This window comes from Trachypithecus francoisi, unplaced genomic scaffold (genome assembly GCF_009764315.1).
Source record: "Trachypithecus francoisi isolate TF-2019V2 unplaced genomic scaffold, Tfra_2.0 Contig01474, whole genome shotgun sequence".
Taxonomy (NCBI): Eukaryota; Metazoa; Chordata; class Mammalia; order Primates; family Cercopithecidae; genus Trachypithecus; species Trachypithecus francoisi.
Window position 1 is genome coordinate 983429 of NW_022681435.1, and position 21475 is coordinate 1004903.

Consider the following 21475-nt stretch of genomic DNA (forward strand, 5'->3'; position numbering starts at 1 on the left):
CCAATGCCAAGATTTAATTATGGAACTTATTATGACATTATTTAATTCTTAAGGTCCAGATATATTACTTTGCAAGCAGGACTTCCCAACCTCAGCACTTCTGAGGGTCTGTCTTGTGCACTGTTAAGATGTTTAGCAGCATCCCCGGCCTCCAGCCCTAGACGCCAGTAGCAAGCCCCTGCCTGACCCCCACAGTTGTGACAATCAAAACTGTTTCCAGATGTTGCCATATGTCCCCTGGGGAACACCCCTGTTCTAAAAATATATGTTTGTAATCTTAGTCTGTCAGCAACAAATATCCACTTTGATTTTCTTAAATCTTCATATAAACAACGTCCATCTCTAGCAGTATTTTCTTTCACCTAAACAAGGAAATAGCCACTGACACCCATGATCACTTAATATGTGATAGTCTGACTTTGTGATCTTATGGCGCTCCACAGTCTTAGTCTCTAACTTTGAAACAGGTAATCTATGTTCACTCTGGAACTTTTAGAACCAACTCTATAGCAGTCTTGATTATGTGATAGCAAATATTTTAGCATTTTCAACTAATAGTTCTGAACTACATGCAATAATCAAAGTAATACTCCGTATAAAAATTTTTGATGAATAAACAAGTTTGAGTAATAAATAATTGGCATTATCTATTACTGTCTAGTTACGAAATCTATCCATCTATCTACCCACCCAACCATACTTTCTCCAATCCAGCCATATATTCATCATCATAAAACCTGTCATGCTTTCAGTTCTGATTGAGTTACACAGGTAAAAAGCTTAGGACCAGCCAAAGAGTTTAATCTACATAGCTCCCTACTGGCAATGCATCTGTGAAGACATTGTTATCTATAAATAATTCCACATCAGGCCAGGTATATGTTTTATATAGTACATCATCTAACTCAAAACAGCAAAATATCTTAATGTATTTATGTGTTTATGTTTTCTTAAATTGGTTAGTTTGTTAAATACAGGTAATCTACTGACAGATGCGAGATTCTAATACGGATTATACTGAGAAGGTAAACATCTAAATAGACCAACTGAACCCAGGAATCACCATCTAACTTTAAAACAGGTTCAATGGATCTTCAACGTGAAGATTAAAAATGTATTAAAGATTTCAAAAACAAGTGCTAGCCTAAAACTACTTGGCCATGATCTATTTGTCCTTTTTCATCTGTTTTTCCTTTTTCATTATCTAAAGACAATGGAGGAAAAGGACCATAAAACCAAAACTTCCTTCATAAGAAACAATTCAGTATGGTTTTGCATTTTTCAATGTCATATCTGAAAGGTAAAGCAGCTTCTCTAGTCTAGAGGTTAGGATATCATAATGATTCATGTAAGTCATCTTTCTTGGGGTTAATTAAGGAAACTGAATCCTAAATGATTTTATCAGCAAAAGTGACACTGCGAAGTTGGGCCAAGAGGATCTGCTATTACAGGAATCCTTTAAAATGTAAACGCATTTAACAATCATGCATCTATTTCTAGCAGTTTTAGCTCATTCCCTGGAAGCATGGAAGAGGTGTGCTGCACTTTGCAACCTCTGGGAAGTAGGATTACCAGATTCGCATCAACACGTCTAATTTTACAGTTACCTTATTTAAGTTTTTAATATGGCACAGGTCTTTTTCTCAGGTGTTAATAGAAAAATCAATTTTAAGTCATAACAGCTGTGATCATTTTAAATATCACAGCTGTCATGAGTTGAAAATAACCAATTTGAGCATACAAGTTTCTGCTGCAAATGTAACAAAATAGAACTGTGATGGAATTTTATCTTTTACTCCCTCTGAAGCTGAATGTCTAATACGATAGTAGAGTAATAACTTATTCGCTTTAAAATAAAATCAGATTCCCATTTCTTTACTGACCTAGCCAAAAGATGGCTCAAAAGAACAGAGAAGAATATCATTTTTAAGATACACTCCTATGGCAACTGTGGAACATGTTTAATTATGGAAGTAGTATTAACTCAGGAAAGAGTGAACTAAATAGTTAATATCAAAATTGAGAGTTCATTTATGTAAACGTTTTGCTGTGAAGCCAGGGGGGAGATTAAGTGGGATCCATGCTACATATTAAGTGTTATTAAAATCTAGGAATTTAAATTATTACACAGGACAAAGTCTAAACTGATATGAAAACAGTGTTAAGTAGTATCTCGCAGAAAATAATGGCATTGTATCCATTTCTTTGCAAATTCAAACTAGCCATTAGATGGCATGAAATAAAAGTTCCTCTCCCTCCCCCTTCAATCCAAATCTAATGTCATTATGTTTCAAAGACTACAATGACATACCTAAAGAACTCAAAATTTAAAAAGAAAAGGAAAGGACAGAGAAGGCATTATTTATTCTACTGGCTGAAGAAAGTTTAGATTTCTCTGTGTGAAATGATTTACGGACAATGAACACTCAAGAAATTCTAGAATTATAATAACAAACAATTATTGTCACCTATGCTCCAGGGCAGAACCAGGCTCAAGTATTTGAGAAATGATATTGCATGATTAATACAAGGAAGAACTCAACCAGAAGAAAAGTATAATCTTACACCAAAGGCTTGGTAATGTTACACAACTTTTCCACAATGTTTTCAAGGTCTCCTAACATCCTGATATATAAGTAGAAAATAAAAAATTGAAAGTATTTTCATCTCAGATCTTCACTCCTACGTCAATGAGTTTGACATTTCCCTCCCCCTCCCTTACAAATTCAGAGTAGAGATTAAAAGTTGGCGATGTTTGCAACTAAAAAACTTGTATGAAAAAAGTTGACACCAATCCCCACCCCATTTGGCTTTGGGAAGTTTAGTGCAGCAGGTAGAGGGAAGCCCTAACATCCCCTATTATTTGCATATTAATTTCAAAGCTACATGAAAAACACTGTAGTCTTTTAATCACATCAACACACAAAAAGGCACTACAAAGTGAAAGTACACTTGTTACACATTTATCCCAACCCCCACATCACACAAAGGAAGCCTAAGAAAACAGCATCCCTCCAGCTCCTTTAATGCTGAGCACTTCTGTAATAACAGGTGCAGAAATAATAATGTGCTGGCCAATCAACTTTTTCCTCTGATTCGTCAGTTTAGCTTAATAATGCCACTAGGAATGTAAACATTTCTGCAATTTATACTTAAAAGTCAATAAAATAATGGGGTACAGAATTTATCCTTTTTAATTTTTTAAGTAATACATTTGATTATTTTAATCACGTCAGTACTTAACTGGATAGGGTTTAAATATGCATGTAACATCAATTTAATTTGTTTTATTTGTTAGAAAAGCTATTGAGTCATACAGTATTTATTCTCCTGTAAAAAACAAAACAAAACAAAACAAAAAAACGACCACGCATTCTAGGAGAAAGGGAGTACAGAGCACTTGTATCTTGCTTCCCTTCTTGGAGATGGGATTCTGGTGCCTTCCAAATGTCTTTCAGTAGGAGCATTTTAAAATGTAACCAAAGAGGTGAAGATCCAATACACATTTACTAGATGGCTGACAATAAAAAAAAATAAGAAAATAAAAAGAATGTTTCCATACTGTGGATAAACTTTTTGGGCTACAGTAATAGTACTGTGGTTGGTAAATGCATCAAGTATTTTTAAAATGGTGTGAGAGTTTTTCCCAACATAGCAATTCCCACTTAAACAGGGTCATTATTGGTGCAGTCATTCAGGACTCTATAATTCTCACCCTTAGGTTTGTGGAGGTGAAAAAGCCAAGTCAAATGTTAGCCTCCACTGTTAACATCCCCTATTCATTTTCAGGTCAGCTACAATGGAAGCAGCTGGAATTCACCTCTCCCCACTCTCTCCTACCAATTACCTCAACGTGCCCTCTCTCAAGATGAGTGTAATTTGGTCTCTAGGAAAGCACAGAGCTAGGTCCCTGGAGGATACCAGCCAAAGCCTTCATTTTTTCGGCTGAGCCTGAAATTAGACCATCATCTACATTGCTCCCACCTCTGACTTCTCAGGTGTTCACACCCACTCTTTAGCCCCCTGTTTTTCAGGTGGGGAGAAGAGTTTAAAGTAGTATACTCTACTAAACAGAATGTTACAGGCGTAGTGTTTCTTTTTTGCTGGATTAAATACCTCAATGAATATGTGCAGATTTCTTTAAGAAATTAGGAAGAATAGGAAGAAAACTAGGTAAACAGGAGGAACACAGCATTTAGAGACAGAAATATCAGAAATGTGACCTATTAAGTTCTAATCAGAATGTGGTACTGTGCCATAAATACATCTGCAAATATAAGGTTGTAGTTTGGAACCAAGTCATGGATCTTCAGCACTGCAAAAAGGAAAGTCTCCCAAAGTTTAAGTGCAGTTCATGTATAATTCTCAAACCACTTTCAAGCTCAAAACCAATAAATTTCACCTTAAGAAGTGTTCTTCAGAAGAAAAAAAAATTGTTTTGCTTAATAAAATGCCATGGTATCTATATATCTAAAACGATACGATAATGTGCCAAATAGTTTATTATAGAATTTGAAATGTTATAAAGCCTACAACTATGGACATTTTCTGAAAATTCCAAGTATAACTTTCAGTAGATCACTTCACATTAAAGGAGACAATTTTATACTTGTAACTTTTCCACTTTTGTCACTATCGATCTCTTTTTCATGGTATACAAACAACTGCTTTTTATTTTTTTTAGTACTATGAGAATTTCCTAAATAGATTATAATATTTTATGAATATACAGATATCCTTTTTTTTTTAGTAATCAATAATGTTTATCATATATAACTTTAGCCTGTGTCATCTTAGAGTTATGTTTGAAGTATTAAGGGCTAATAAAGTGCAATTAAATATATAAAAACTTGAAAAGCCTTAAAACTAAAATTACTTTTAAATTATATTGACTGTGAAAAATTAGTTATTTTGTAACTCTGATAATATTGGAGGGGGAAAAAAGGCCCAGTAATCTTTTGTGTCGGCATACTGAAATTCTCACAGGTGCAAGGCATGCATTTAGGTCAGCTCTGCACAGCAAATATCTGTCTCCACTGTATTATCTTCTTAAGGCAAAAGTAAATCTGAATTCAAACAACTTCTACAATTGCCAGAACCACATCTAAAATCTCTAAATTTTCTGAACGAGAAAACGAGAGATTCATTTAATAGATCCCTGATGGCAGCACGTAGACCAGGTATTTGACCTACAATAGTGATTCTAAAGAACTTAGACTGCAGCATTGTTTTCCTTAGTGGCAGAGCACTAAGAGAAGTTTCAAGTAGGCTTGGAAACACACACATACAAAATTCATAATAATGAAATATGACAGTGTCTAAAGTCCAACTATGATCAAGCCATTAAAAGATAAGTTATAAAGGAAGACATCATTTATTCTCAAACCTCCATCGTGGTACTGTAATTTAGTAGAAACAAAACAACAACAAAAAAAGCCGAATACGGGATGTAATGCAAACCACATTTATAGTGGAATAGGAAACAAATGATTCTTCAGCACAATTTCCTGTAGATCAGTTGGAAAGGTATTTAAAAGACTGCATCAGCTATTAGATCTTTTTTCCTGACCACTTTTCTCCCCAACCCTCCTTCCCCTATCCCAATGTCCTTCCTCCTAATTCTGCCTGAAACAATGCCATCACCTAGCGACAGAAGGATGCTTATCCATTACCAACACTCTATTTAAAATGCTTAGAGACCTAGCAGAAAATAAAATTAACCAAAGATGTAACTGATCCATATTTTTTTCCCTGAGAAATTAGCCTCACAGAAATGTTCAAACTGGTATCTGTGAATCTCATGCAGGGATTCTGAAAATTTAATCGGAGGCAGGAAGACAAGATGTAGCCACAATGTCAAGATTGTCTGGTGAATTTTTTCAGCTTAAACGTAAAGCACAAAATCAACATAATTTTGTTTTAAAGCAATGAAGCATAAAAGAAAAAAATAAAAATTTCATTGTTATTTTTAAATGAGTAAATTGCCAACTATATAAAAAAATAAGCTCACAAAAAAGAAGTTTGTCCTACATGCTTTCTCTTTGATATGTTTTATTTTATTGAACCAGTGGGGAATTTTAAAATCCGATTACTTTGTGACCTAAGCAAATTTTTGCTGTGTAATAGCAAGTAAACAGCAATTTTAAAAAATAAAGCATTTATACTGTCTGCTTTCAATTATAATCATGGTTCTGAAAAGAGTAAGTATATGAAATATATTTTTAAAATGCCAAATGTAATTTGCATAGCTGACACACTACTGGAAACTTTAAAACCCAGTGGCTACCTATGTCCTATGTGTGGCTGCTCCAACCAACTATGAGGTTTGGGGGATGGAAAAAAAGCCATATGTAAAATGTACTGAAAAATGTTATTAGTGGTGTTATTTAAATATTAATCTTTTTATGTTAGCACTTCCTGTGATAAATGAGAAAAAGCTAAATTCTTCATACTCCAATTTTTAGCTTTAAAAAATTTAGGTTGCTGACTGATATTGTCACTTATCTACAGGAAAACTTTCTTCTAAGAATACATTTCCCAAATGAGAGATTCTGATATTCAAATATTCCTAATTTTTCACCTTAAGCAGGACTCATAACATTATTTTATTCTTTGGCTTTGATATCAGAAATCATTAACATCCAGTTTCATCTCTGAACTTTATGGACTTGAAAAGCTGCATAATATGACCAACAGTCAGAATATAAACATAAAAAGCTCATTACCATTTACTTTCCGAGATTTGATGATTTGACAAATAACTATTTCAAAACAACTACTTTGAAACATGGTTTGAAGCTTGTTAGTATAAAGCAAAAAGAGCAATTACAATAATTATAGGTTTCTCTATACGGTTTAACACATGCACATGCTGGCGAGAGCTGATGATGTGATCTTAAATTACCATTACGAGGAAATTTTGCCACTTTTGTTTTCAATTTTATTTGCCATAATTTTATCTTTGTGGATATGCTATATGATTAGATATGTGAAATTTGACCAAATAATCACTTATTAAAATTCTTATTCAATGAACATGTAAGAAATTATAAAAATCAAAATTTAGAGCTAGAACTACACTTATTGTAGAGCAGGTAATGCCTAATACTTCTCATAGCCTGAATGAGGACAGACACATTGGCACACTTTGATATAAGCTCGTATTTCCAACACAAAATAAGTTACTGATTTTCTCTGCAAAAAAAAATCTGTTCCGTAGTTCAGAAGTGGTGCTTTAATTTTTTTTAAGCTGAGATTGGGATTCATTTGTATTTAAAACTCTAATGCATAGAGGAAAAAAGATCACAAAAATTATTTGGTCAAGTTCATTAAACTCTCACTTGAGGAGAAACTGATTTTTAAAAATACATTCTGGTTTATATCCAAAATTTATTCTTTGATAGCTCTTGGGTTATGATTTTTTGTTAAGCATTTGTTTCAGAGTCCACACTTCTGGACAGGTACAGTTGTTCACAGAAACAAGGAAAAAATTTCTTGTGGGATATAGACATGGAAACACTTCATAACTTAACATAGTAAAAAAAAAAAATCACGTTTTCTCTTGTTTGTCCTAAAATATTTATATTTCTGCTAGAAAGTTAGAGGACAACTGATTTTACAAACCCTATAGTTGCCAGTTCATAAAAGAAGAAACCATAATTGTTGTAATGTTTAATTATATTCTTCCCACAAGCTAAAATCACTGTGTTTTGGAATGATTTTCCATTTTTCTTCTTTTGTTTATTCACAGGGAAAACCTGCTTCCTCTGGCCTCTCTCAGTTCAGGGAGTTCAAACTGAATTTAAACAAGTAATTGACTTGTCACTGGGAAAAAAGAAGGAATTCAGTGCTGTGTTCTCTTCAGAGGAAAACTTGTGCAACAAATAGCTAACCACACTTAATTCAGGTTCACACACACATTGGTTAGACATGCACATACACACAAAAACGCACAGATATTCAACTTCCAAACGATAAGTGAAACTCAAGAAATGTAAAGTCTCTTCGATAGGCATTTTGAACAATTAACGCATGGTATATACAATCTCCACAACATGTCTGGCACCAAATCAAAAGCTGCTCAATGCAGAATTAGAGCCAGCAGAATACACACTGTAGAATAAACAAAAATCTGCTTCCTCAATGTATGCATGAGGGCATTTTAAAAAATGGTATAGAATTGGCCCCTTCCTTGGGACACACACAACTGGGATTTGCTGTCTGTTTCACGAAGTTAAGATGGACAACTGGTAGCCATCCGCAGTTTCAAAAGCTTTCTGCTGGTGTTCCAAATGGCTATTTTTTTCTAACTATAATGTATGTACAATTTGCCTCTTTCTAGTGTTTGAATCAATAGAGATACACATCACCAGATTTGTTTTTAATAAACGCCTTAAAACAGTTCCTATAAATACATTTCCTGTGACAGAGCGATCTTGATTTTATGAGTACCATCCTCTCAAAAAAAAAAAAAAAAAAACTAACAACCAAAATATTTGGCAACTGAGAGGGCATATTAGTGATATGATGTCATATTCAGCATTTTCTTACGGTGGAGGCAACTGGCAAGCTGTGGGAATGGAACACATATTTTTGAAAATTCCTTTTGGCTAAAAAGGAGTTAAAAGATACAAAACCTAAATTAAAATTTTGTCAGTTCAGATATTTAAGATGCAAAATTAACAATTAACATGTAAAAGTCACATAACTTGTAATCCTGAAAGATAAAAACCATGGAAACATATTCTTTTATAATGTAAGTCTTTCATAATGGATAAGGGCTATCTAATCCCTGAATCTGTTTTATTGCTTCACAGACACTTTTGCTTACTAAGATGGCATCCTTCACATAATTTTCATTAAAAGTGCTTTAAAATGAAAGGTGCTGAATATGTTATGTATGAGAACATCTAAAAGATAATAGGCAAAAGTCTTAGCTATATATGAGTAACTACCAATTGCAAATCATGTACTTGTTAAAAAAAAAGATGTTACATAATCCCAATATTTATGTTTACAGATTTAAACACTTTGATCAAATCACAGTGAAAACCGTTTGTTTTAAAATTATATTTCCCTTACCACACTTATTTTAATTACACGGTGTTCTTTTTTAAAAAAGATAAAAATAGGATAGCACTATGAACTTTTGATGATTTACTTGTACTTTTCAAAATAAAACTAAACGATATTATTTCACGTTGCCCATTCATAAAACTGGCTTTTTAAATGATATTATTAATCTTCTGAAACTGCACCTTCAAACAGTTGTGTATATGTATGTATTACAGAATATGCTCAGCTAGGAATAACCGTTATCCATGCATCTGCATGTATATACACTCAGGCATATAGCAGCACATACACATGTTTAATTCGTTTGCGCCAATTGCTACAGCTGAACTGGGCCTTCCTGAAAGCTCTGCTCTGTCCCCTTTGGCCTAACTATCCCTGATTAAGATCAATCCACATGGAAGTTCAAAGTACACAAAGAGAATAGTTTATAAAAGGCTGTTTTTCACTTTTCTCTCATTCTTCTTTTCTATTTTAAAATAATAAATTTTTGCTCCTCTATCACCCAACAACTCTTCCCGAGAGCCCCGCATACCGATTTGAAAATACTGAAATCCTTTTCCTTCAGTGGGCCCAGACGAAGGAAAAAAAAAAAAAAATAAACCTCCAGATGGCAAGTATAAACCTTCTGCTGGGGTTATGCACAAAATACCAGACACATTTTTTTCTTAAATAAAGCGTTTCTGTTGGAAGGGGGGAAAAACTGAGGGAAGAAGCCACACAGCACAAATAACTTATGACAATACTGTTATATGCATGAATGAACCCGTTGATTTCTCCTTCCCCATTTCGGCTTTAAATATACATATAAACTTATATAATCTACTCCTTAATTTGCTCTCTCAGTTTTATGTGTTTGCTCTATTTTAACCTTTCAGGTTCTCTCCACTCTATCCACTACACTCAAGCTTCCAACTTAGTAAGACTTTAGATATCACAAAACCTCAATCCAGGGAGAAACTTACCCCAAATTTCCCCTCAGCCTAACTTGGGCTTTCTCAATTCTGCTTCTCGTATCTGCTCTTCCTTTCTAACAGTCATTTGGAAGGAATAAGAATTTTCCAAAACTCTCTTAAAAAAAAAAAAATATCATACCACCTCTCAACTTTACCTGACTGCAAACTTTCGCTCTAGGATCCACTCTCTAAAGCTCTGAAAGCATCTATTTTTCTACTCTGGGGGAGGAGGGTGGGGGAAAAAGACGATGAAGTAGGCAAGAAGATCTTAGAATTGGCAAATGATAAATATTTCACGGCACCCAGGAAGGTGCGGCAGTCCTGCACAACTTTGCAAACAATGATCACCACCTAGGATGCTCATCCCTGCGACAATAAAACTTGTCAAAAATCCCCCTCGCAGCCCGCATTCGCTTACCGCTTTCCCATTATAGTAGTACATCAAAGAGTTGCCGCCCATGCCCGGGATTGTGTATGCGCAGTACATGGTCTCGGATTCTTTTTTCTCCTCAGTACCACTCTAACAACTTTTATTTCAAACTCGCTGTCCCTTTTTTCACAACAATTCCTTCAGTTGCATTTTCCCATATGGCCGGGCCAAGCGTGGTGAATATGCAAAGCAGGAAGAGACCATTCCTGGCGGGCGGGGGAGGCCGCGGCGCTGCTGTCAGACGCTCAACTTTGCGCAGCGGAGCTGGAAGGCAGCCCGGCCCTGATGGAGCTCGAAATCCTAATGCATACGCGAGATCGATTCAACTTTTCCGAGGGGTTTTTATTAGTTCCTCGAATAATGCCGATTCTTACAAATTTCTGCAGTCTTCACTTTTTTCTTTTTCTTTCTTTTTCTTTTCTTTCTTTTTTTTTTTTTTTCCTTTTTTGTTTTGTTTTGTTCTAGGCACCCTTTTCTTCTCTAAAATTTCCACTCAACTGCCTTAGGGTAAAAGTGGAACAGGGTCCATTATTGAGCAGAATACAAATGCAGTTAATTGACTCCCCCTCTCTCTCTCTCCCTCTCTTTCTTTTTTGTTTTAATTTGATTAAAAAGCGAGTGGCAGGAAGGGAATCGTATGATGCACATCTAATAACTCTGCCATCTGTCTCTGCTGCTGGCTAGCTCCCAGCATTGTACGCAGCTGCCTGAGAACTCGACTCGGAGAAAGGGGAGGGAAAGGGGAGGGAAGAGAGAGAGAGGAAAAAAAAAAAAAAAAAAAACCACCACGTCTCTGACCTCGCTCAAAAGGAGAGAGGGGGCACTGTTTTCTGACTGCTTGGTCAACAACCTACAAAACGGGGTTGCGGAATGAAACAGAGTAGCAGTACGGCCCGCCCCGGGCTCCGCGGGGCCCGGGCCTCCCCGGAGCTAGTGGGAAGCGCAGCCGCCCATGAACTTCACCTCGCCCCGCCGCAGACGGCCGCATGGGCCCAGAGACTGCGGAGGGGCTGGGGCGCTGCTCCCCTCACTGGCGCTGGGCGCCCCAAAGGCGCACGTTTTCCAGTCTGGAGTTGGGTGCTTTCACTGTGTCTTTGGACAATCTACCGCCAACTTCACGCTATTTGTCTGCTGGGCTCAGAAGCAAGTTTATTGGTACCTTCGAACCGACGAATATCTTACAGCTGTCAGTTTCCCCAAAGGCACCCCTGAGACCACATTTTCAGAGTTTTGCAGCATCCCCGCAGCCCAATATCTGTATAAATATTTTAACAAACATCTCATGCACATTTTTACTAAACTTCGATTTTGCTAAACTTTAAGAACGTGAAAACCTTCGTTGACTTTTATTGATCACAACTGAACAATAGAATCCTTATAGATGGCACGGTTTCTAACAAGCAACTTGATATATTTATTGTCTTTTAAAAATATTATACCAATCAACAAAAAATGTGGGGGGAGGTACAAAAAAAGGAAAGAAAGAAAGGGAGGGATGCGGGGAGAGGAGATGGGCTGACTTGAGCTTGCCAAATTCAGAGCATCACAGGAAAGGAGGGCCTCTGGGAATTGATCCCAAATGAAACTAAATCATTTGCATATGCCGAAGCAAATGCCACCCGGGTATATATCTATTCTCAAGAATCAACTTTAATAATTCAAAGCATCTATTTCCTTACAACTCAATATGGTAACAAAACACATACAGTATTAATAAACAAGGAGGAATAGTGGTGTTGGTTCTGAGGAGCAAACCTCGGGCTAATGGTGGAAAGTTTCCCCACTCTCTAAAATAAACACACACACACCGCGCATCCACACACACGTATCGAAGGCCCAGAGGTTTGTCTAACTCACTTGCTCTGCATTTATTCGGAAGGTCCCCAGAGGTTTGTGTAAACAGTACTTGAATTATAATCACACATTTCATTCAAATTTCATGCTTTGAGGATTTTTTCCTCATTAGAACAGTTAGTTGTCAATCTGACAGGATCACATTTGTAACCTTTAAACCACCCTCAGTGCTTAATACACAAGGCCAGGGTACCCACCTACCAGAGGGCAGTATGTAAAAACCACCACTTAGAAAAGAGCCTGGAATTTAAAGAGATAAGTTGGGGGGTTTCCTGGTTGTTGTTTCTTTGTTGCTTCTTCCCTTATTTAGAAGGCTTTTCTAGATGCTAACTTTCCATGGGCAGACTTGCTAGAAAGATCTCTAAACTCTTTTGATAAATAATCATTCTGCTTCATCTACGTTAAATACCTTTTCTTACCTATTTTGCAAACATATAAATGCTTTTCTATTAATTATGTAAATATAAACAAAATTGTCATGGCTTAATGAGCTACAATTCCTATTTTTAAAATTGGAGCTCTCATTTCTTTTAATATATTGTTAACATGTGCATAAATAAATATTTTTAATCTGATGAGGTGAAATCGATTTTTAAACCCTGACAATTCAGCACATGAGACTGAAAAAATTAAAATGAGAGTAGAACATTAAGCTTCTGGGCTTCATTGCCTAATGGAAATGAGTCTAAGATTTCAAAAGCACAAATTTACAATGATTAATAAAGATACACTGCTTTGAAAGGTGATCTATGAATTATAGCCAGTGAGATACTGAACGTATTATCATCCAGTGATGTTTGGTTTTGGTTTGCTGACCTTGGAGTACATTTCAATCGCAGAACTCAAGTCAGTGGCTTGTCAACTGAGACATTTCTGCGATCTCAGCCTTTGAAGTTTTCTTTGTGACAGAAATATCATCCATGATAAATTTTTAGTGTGATGCGTGGGGAGTTAGAACAGAAGTATAAGAACAACTGAAGCTATATGCATAAATTCACGTGTTTCAGAATAATTTTAGAGAAGTCTTAATCTTAAGCAGACAATTTTTACAGGACCCTAAACTGGTCTACTGCTTGTTTCACAGACACAGTTTTCACATTAGTGTATAACTGGACAAGCTACCCAACCAGCAGTAGGTAACTTGGTTACCTACTTGGTACCACCCCTGCCCCCCCACACCCGGCCTTGTTATCACTGAAATGATGAGGAATGATGGTTAGCCACACTACACAGAAAGCCACCATCCCTCTCTGGTGCTTAGACAAAACACTATCGAGGACACTGGGGGTAGGCAATGAACCCAGTTGTTTTTTCTGCCACTTTTGGGGAAAAAAATTCTTACCAGCAAAACTGTCTAGAAGTGTTGACCACTTAAATGAAACTCACATGATTCTTATTTTCTTCTAGAATCTAAAGTTTACAGTTCTTTCGTAATTTTCCAAAAAGTCTTTGACAGATGTATTTGAAGTGAAGCAGAATTGACAACACACATCTACAGTTGTGTTGTTATAAGAAACTGGGAAATATTTGACCTAAAATCCCCAATGCACTGGTCTAGTATTACCTACAAGGTAGATGTTCAATAAAAACTTGCTGAATGAATAAGTGCATTAAAGAACAAGTAAATATTTGGAATCTACATCACTTGAATGAAGAGCTATATTCAACCATTTCATGAACAATTATTTAGTGATTCCCAACTTTGGGTTAAGCTCCATTTGGGGACATGTACAGGGTTCAGAGACATGTCAATTTTCTTCCTGCCGTTGAATTTGACCACATGGCTGAAGCGAGAAAATATGACTAAAGAATAATGTTTTAATTGTGAAATAGGGGCAATCGCACATACATTAAACAATTAAATAACAAACTATTACAGGATAAAGAGCTGAACTATCCACCCGACCACAGAGCTCATTAGAGTAGATTCTACCTTTATTTCTGAATAATGACTATATTACATGGTTACTGCAAAGTCCAAATAAACCTAATAAACATCTACACACACACAAACTGCCCTGCATATTGCAGTATAAGGCAGGGAACTCAACAAATAGAAGCTGAATAAATGAATGAATGAATAATGGTCATATGGAAAGAATTCCCATTTTTCTCCCCCCAAATATAACTTGGTAGAACTTGAACAATTCCATGTTTCTGTTTAAGTCACTGAACACCACAAGTTGTTTTTTTTTGTTGTTGTTGTTGTTGTTTTGTTGTCTTTTTTTTTTTCAGCATAACACCTGTTTATTTCTACAATGCTGATCTTTTTTGCCTAGCATGGCTAAATTAGCTAAACATCACACCCTAAGGAAAATAGTGATATTCATTAATATACAATGATTACATAACATAATGTGAACAAGCCAGCCTATAAATTAAATAACCACCTCAGGTAAACATCTACCCATCAAAAATATATTTGCTAATAAAACAACACTTAATACATCCACAGTACAGTGATACACAATTTAAAGAACATATAATAATTGCCTTCACTTATTTAATCTCCATAACTAGTACTCTGTGACAAGTATTATCATTCCCACTTTAAAGACAAAGAATTAAGGCTCCAAGATCCTTAGATGACATTTTATAGATCAAAAGCTACTAAGACACTGGAATCAGGGTGTGAGTAAAGTTATTAAATCAGAGTGCTTAAACTTGAGGGTCAGACACATCTTGATGAGTAACTTTGCTGGTCCCCAGCAGTGTGACTCTGGCCAAGCTATCTCACAGGTTTGAGTGTTAGTTCCTTCATCTAGTTAATAACACAGCTTCTTTTGAGGCTTAAATGAGAAGACACCTAGTTCACAGTATCAGCAGCATGTTATAAAGGAGAGTGCATTTCCTTGTGTCTCCTCTGCTGTTTCCTCTATGCAAGAGTGCCTTAAAGAGCAGCAGCAAAAAAAAAAAAAAAAAAAAAAAAAAAACTCCACCTAAAATAGACTTAGGTAACAGAAGTCTGCTAAAATGGATAAAAGAATTATAAAAATACAGCACCATGCTAAACTCTTCCCAATGGAGCAAAGATATTCAATCACAAATCTTTTTGGAGCACCCAACACGACTGGCCTGAGAATTATGTATGTACTTAAAAATATAATTTCTGCTGATGTGTTAGTATTCAAATCTATGTTCTCATCTTTAAACTTACAGGAATAGTAAATGTCGCCAAGCCAAGGAATAGGAGGTTACCCTTGTCCACTGAAAAAAGGAGTATAGTTTATTTAGAAGCTAAACTAATTGGTATTTTTGGCTCTCCAGTAGGAGTCACTATTAACAAAAAATTTAATTCAGAAGCTAAATTAAGGCTGATGTTTAGTTAGTAGACGCATATATATGGAATGTTATAAAAATTGTAATAAACGGTGATAGCTTAGACCCAACAAAGGATTAATGTTTCATATTCAACTTAAACTGCAATGACAAAAATCCCTAATAGGCATGAGTACAACTTCATAAAAGATCTAATTAACAGGAGGACACACACACACACACACACACACACACACACACAAATTTATTCTGATGACCATAACTTGAGACAGCCTTGCAATTTAATAATGAACACCAACAAACCTCTTACATGTATATTCCCATATTTATTTGTATTGAAATCTTAAGACTATGAAATAACTGTTTTCTTATTAAGCAATTAAGATTTTTACTTTTTCAACTGGGATCCTAACTATTTTAAACTTTTTTTCAATACACACACATCTGGAGAAAATATTTATCAGATAAACATACTTATTGGAAAAGTAGTAAATATACTTATCTGAAGTAAATCCATATTACACGAAGAAGTCAGATAAAGCACAAATCATCTCAATCTTTATAGTGGCATGAACTTATTTTCTTGGCATCATTTAGATATTTGCAGGCAAAATAGTTTTAACTCTTTATATGGTTCAAATATGGAAACATTTAGTTTGGAAGATGCTTTTATCACAGAAAAGTATCAAAACATCAGCATAAACTGTGAAATCTAATTTTATTCGTGTCTTTATGAGTGGTTTCCTACATTATCTTGAATTGGTTATTTTTATATGGCCTGGGTTCATATGTAGACATTCAAATGGTTTATCACATGATCAAATATTTATTTTCTGAGTGACTAGTCAGATAGCTTGTAGTTATATTGATTATACAGTAATTCACATTGATTACTATGGTAAGCAATGGGTTATTTTTTAACTAGATTTTTGATCTGTAAGTAAATATTTGACTTCTACCTTTCTGTGGCACTATTTCCCTTTAGAAGAAAGAAGAGACTTCTCATTTTGCTTTATGTGGCATTATAAAAACACACAGACATATATGGTTTGGAGACATAGCAGCATGCAAAATAGATGCAAAAACCAGGTTCTCAAATTTCAGTATACAGTGAAATCTGATCAGATTCATTTCCCCACTTTTCCACATATTTTCACATGCCTGAGGTAAAGAATTCAAAGAGTATGCCATTATCTACATGAACATAACATCTTCTATGAAATTCAACAAACCAGAGATATAAAACGGCATTACCCTGCAAATAAGGTAAAATGTAGCTAACAGCATTATGTGATACGGTAAAGTGTCATACCAAAGTAGCATAGACCAGAATATATAGATTTTTAGGTTTAATTACACTGGAACCTACACACTTGACTCAAAGTGAAATTCACTTCTTCCTCAATTTTTTGCAAAGTAACTGCAAAAGTCATAAATTTACTACTAAATCTCTCAAATATTAAATGAAATTAGACAAAGATAGTGTAATTGACACATCTGAAGACTAGATGTGATTTTTATTTAAGGAGAAAAAACTTCATTATGCCTCTTATTTTTCCCCAGGTCATCAATCTCTTTCCCTTGGGATAAGTGGAATGTTCTTTAAAAAAAAAAAAAAAAAACCAAAAACCCTTACACTAACCCAGTGTAATCCATAGCCAGTCTCCAAGTTTGATACAAAAACAAACCATTTCTATTTTGGTACAATGAGGAAGCATCACACTGGACAATGTAAAAACAGAGATGGAGGAAGTTGACTCAGATTGCTGCACTTCCTAGATGAAGTCAGTTAGCGAGCTTACCACAATCACCTGAGTCAAATGAAATTCAAGGACAATTGTTTTTTTCCGTCAAATTGGTACACGTGTAAAGGAATTCCCAAAAAGTTAGAGGGGAAATCCTGGTTATGTTTATTTGTCTGGATGAAGGATGACAGTTGAGAAACTTTTAACAAAAAATGGATTGATGAATCTGACTGGAATCTCAGCACAGGATGTTCTCAATTTTAAAAAAATTAGTGAATAAATATCAGGCTTCCCAATGCATTGCTCGGTAATCAGAGTGGAAATGTGATATCACAATGAAAATTATTTTCACTCTAAACGAACTAATTATCTAGGGTTTATTAACCCTCTTTGGGGGTGAAGATTCCAGCAATTTCCTGAGGTTTCTAACTGCTGATCACCTTTGTTGTTTGACATGATGGAACAATAGAACAACTTGCTAGGCACAGAACAAACAATTGTCAAATACTTTAATGGCCATCTCAGACAAACGGAATGAAAAGAGTAGGTATAAAGGAAAAACGAAACATAAATTTTAAAGATGCAAGTGAATGACCATACAGTGAGAGCATCCAACGTACATCCACCATTGAAGTGCCTTTTCAAGTTCATGTTTAGCAGATCTAAGTTCCCTCAAGGCCAATCGATAGCCTATAGCTTAAGCAGGTCAATGGTCCATTCCTAAGCTAAATGTGGTGTTCTTTAACTCAAAATAAACTTGAATTTTAACTACTGAGTTTTCAAAATAAGCACTCTCTTCATTCTGTTAATCAAAAGCATTTACCTACCCCACACATAAACACAGACAAGACCAGGAAGGAACAGGTGAGACAAGTTTTGCATCATCTTCTATTAAAAGACAAGCGCTTAGAGTAAATCCCATGAGTAATCTAAAATAAATTGTTTTAAAGAGATAACATGAAATTTTAAAAAAACTCTGGGTTTTCATTAAATACAGTGAAAGAAATTCACAAGCTTTCATTGAGCATAAACAGTACTAAAATAAGAATGATTTGGGAAAAAATGATACTGATAAATTTTGGCTTTCAACATTAACAAAGCTGAATGAGGTATGGGTAATGAGTGTGAAAAAGTACTGTGGCAGTATTGGTCTTATTTCCTTCATTTATGGTTGGGCCAAAAATTGACATAAAAGTCATCAACTAGCTTTACTGACAGCAGTGCCAAAGGCCAAATTATGGTGCTTACCAACCAAAGACATGAAAATTATCTCTATTTGTTTGACAGGGGTATTTGTTTTCAACAATATCAGCGCTTTGACCTCTTCAGGCATGACTATCAAACGCATTCTGAACATAAAACAACTTCAGCATTTCTAAATATTAGTCAAAATGACAAACAGGTCAACTCTCACCTTTCCCTCCTGTTGAAGATATCCTTTACTGCCAAGTGGGGCGTGTTCTCTAACATCTGTTCAGGAACTGAATGTCATGTTCTTTATGGGGTCTAGACCTCTACCTACTTAGTGCCATCATATAGTAACTATGTTGCGTATAAGGAAATGGTACAGAACATATGATAAAGACGAGTTCTTCAAGATATACCCATTTTGTACATGGGCTGTGACCTTCAAACTTGCCAGCAATGTTGAATTTTTTTATTTTTTTTTGAGATGGAGTCTTACTCTGTTGCCAAACTGGAGTGCAGTGGTGCGATCTTGGCTCACTGCAACCTCTGCCTCATGGGTTCAAGCAATTCTCCTGCCTCAGCCTCCCGAGTAACTGGGACTACAGGTGTGTGCCACCATGCCCAGCTAATTTTTGTATTTTTAGTAGAGATGGGGTTTCGCTATGTTGGCCAGGATGGTCTCGATCTCTTGACCTCGTGATCTGCCCGCCTCAGCCTCCCAAAGTGCTGGGATTATAGGCATGAGCGGTGCACCGCGCCTGACCTGTTGGATATCTTTAATTAACTGCTCATATGTTCTGCAATAAACATATGTGTACTTTATTAAAAATCTAAATGTATTGTGTCCATTACATTTTCCTCTTTTTTTTTTTCTTGAGACCAAGTCTTGCTCTGTCACCAGGCTGGAGTGCAGTGGTATGATCTTGGCTCACTGCAACCTCCATCTCCTGGGTTCAAGCAATTCTCTTGCCTCAGCCTCCTGAGTAGCTGGGATTACTGGCATGTGCCATCATGCCTGGCTAATTTTTGTATTTTGTATTCACATGTTGGCCAGGATGGTCTCGAACTCCTGACCTCATGATCTGCCCGCCTCGGCCTCCCAAAGTGCTAGAATTACAGGCATGAGCAATCACGCCTGGCCGTCCATTACATTTTCTGTGAGTTAAATATTTCTGGATTGAGTCATTATTAGTAGTACAATTATTAAACAAATGATTATACATTTTATGACAATCATTAAACATGAGAAAGTTTTAAACATTAAACTATCTTTCTTTAAAGACTTACAATAGAGCTAAAGTTTCTGGTTTTCCAACATAGCATGTGGGGATAAGAACCAATCCCACCTCTCCTCTTGACCTCACCAGATAAGCAGTATAATGTGGAGGCCACAAATCAAGATGTTGGTTTAAGTTTCAGCTTCATTTCTAACTAGCTCTTTAAACCTGAGTAAGCTCTAGCTTTGTCTAAATCTGTTTCTTTATAAACCAATAATTTTCAAATAACTGTGTTAAATTGTGATCATATAAACTTTGTTCCAATCCCTAAATTCTGTGTTTATGTTTTTATCATAATGTAATATCTCTGGCAAATCAATCTCTGAAAAACGTAAAAACAATCAAAAGTTGTTTCTCTAGTTGACCAAGCAAAAGCTCCACACAGTCCCTGTGATTTTCAGGGAAGAGACAGACAGAAGCTGCTAGACAGAAGCTCAGTGGAGTATCTGTGGCCACTGTCTTAGTCATGCCAGATCTGCAGCTCTCTGTCATCCAGAATCACGTTGTGTAGTCACTTCCAGATAAGGACTATATTCTAGAATATAAGATTCTCCAGCAAAGTTCAGTGTCTTGTTAAATAAACGAGTCATCTACCTTGCTGCTCCCAAACACCTTAAAGTCCTAAACAAAGATGGCAATTTAGCTTTCTTTGCCCTGTGCTCCAACAATACAATCTGCACACAATAGGAGCTCAATCACATTTTGCTCATCGAGTGAATGAGGAACAAAAAGAGATTTATTTCCTTCCTTTCCACAACAACAGAAATCATCATGTCCACAGAGAAAAGAGTTTGTCAGAAAAACACATGATAGCCAGCTGTAACTTCCATTTGAGAATAAGTCTTCATGAAATGGGAAAATGAGCATATTACTAGACAACAATTTTCAATAGAGTTATATCTACTTTACACTGATAAAATGTGCACACAATTATGAGGAGATGTTCCCCTAGTTTCCAAATGTTCTAAATATGATTTTTGCTTTCATGAGCCTGGTCTGTACTTTACCTAGGTTATAATCTGCTGAAGATCAGGGGTGAACCAAATTGTATTTGCTATCCTGGCAGAGAGTGTATTCAAAAACATATAAAATTCACAGAAGAAGGGGGCGTAAGGGATCTAATTTACCTTCCTTTCTCTGGTATAGTGTGGCTACTCTCTCAATATAATAACTAATAACGCCAATAACATGCTAAAGGCATAAAGATGGACACATCTATTGTCACTTTTGAGAGGTGATACTGTCATGCCACTTATTATGTGTGTGCAGACTTTTGTTTGTTTCACGTGTTCTTTAATTTTTTTTGGCAAGTCACCTTTACTTATTTAATCTATATTCTACTTTGAACATTCAATTATAAATATTTTCTTAGAGGGACACCATATTCTATGGTTAAATATTATTTCCTAATGACGTGGAAGAAAACAAAGGGAAGAAACAGGTGCTTTCCATGTCATTTCCACATATTTAACTTTTTATTTGTTGTCCTTTCCAACACATTCCATTTATCTAGATTTGAGGCACTACAGAAAAAAAAAAAAAAAAAAACTTTAAAAAATTATTTTGTTGCATTGTTAACAGAAATATATGTTCATAACAAAGGACCTCAACAATAATTACAGTAAGGCAGGTGGCTGATTCCATCTTTATATCATATATTACACTGTTACCATG

At 35.6% G+C, this 21475-nt stretch overlaps 1 protein-coding gene across 25 annotated transcripts in view; it reads right to left on the reverse strand.

Moving 5' to 3' along the window:
• The window catches only part of TCF4 (transcription factor 4), a 369074-nt gene that overhangs the window by 88105 nt on the left and 259494 nt on the right, over positions 1 to 21475 (reverse strand). For 2 of the 25 annotated variants that reach the window (XM_033238351.1, XM_033238341.1), the window contains exon 1: positions 10447 to 10650. The exons of the other annotated variants lie outside the window; for them this stretch is intronic. In XM_033238351.1, the coding sequence (XP_033094242.1) occupies positions 10447 to 10515 (69 nt within the window). In that variant the 5' untranslated portion in view covers positions 10516 to 10650. Of the gene's footprint in view, positions 1 to 10446; positions 10651 to 21475 lie in introns of those variants that run through there. 25 annotated transcript variants of the gene reach the window in all.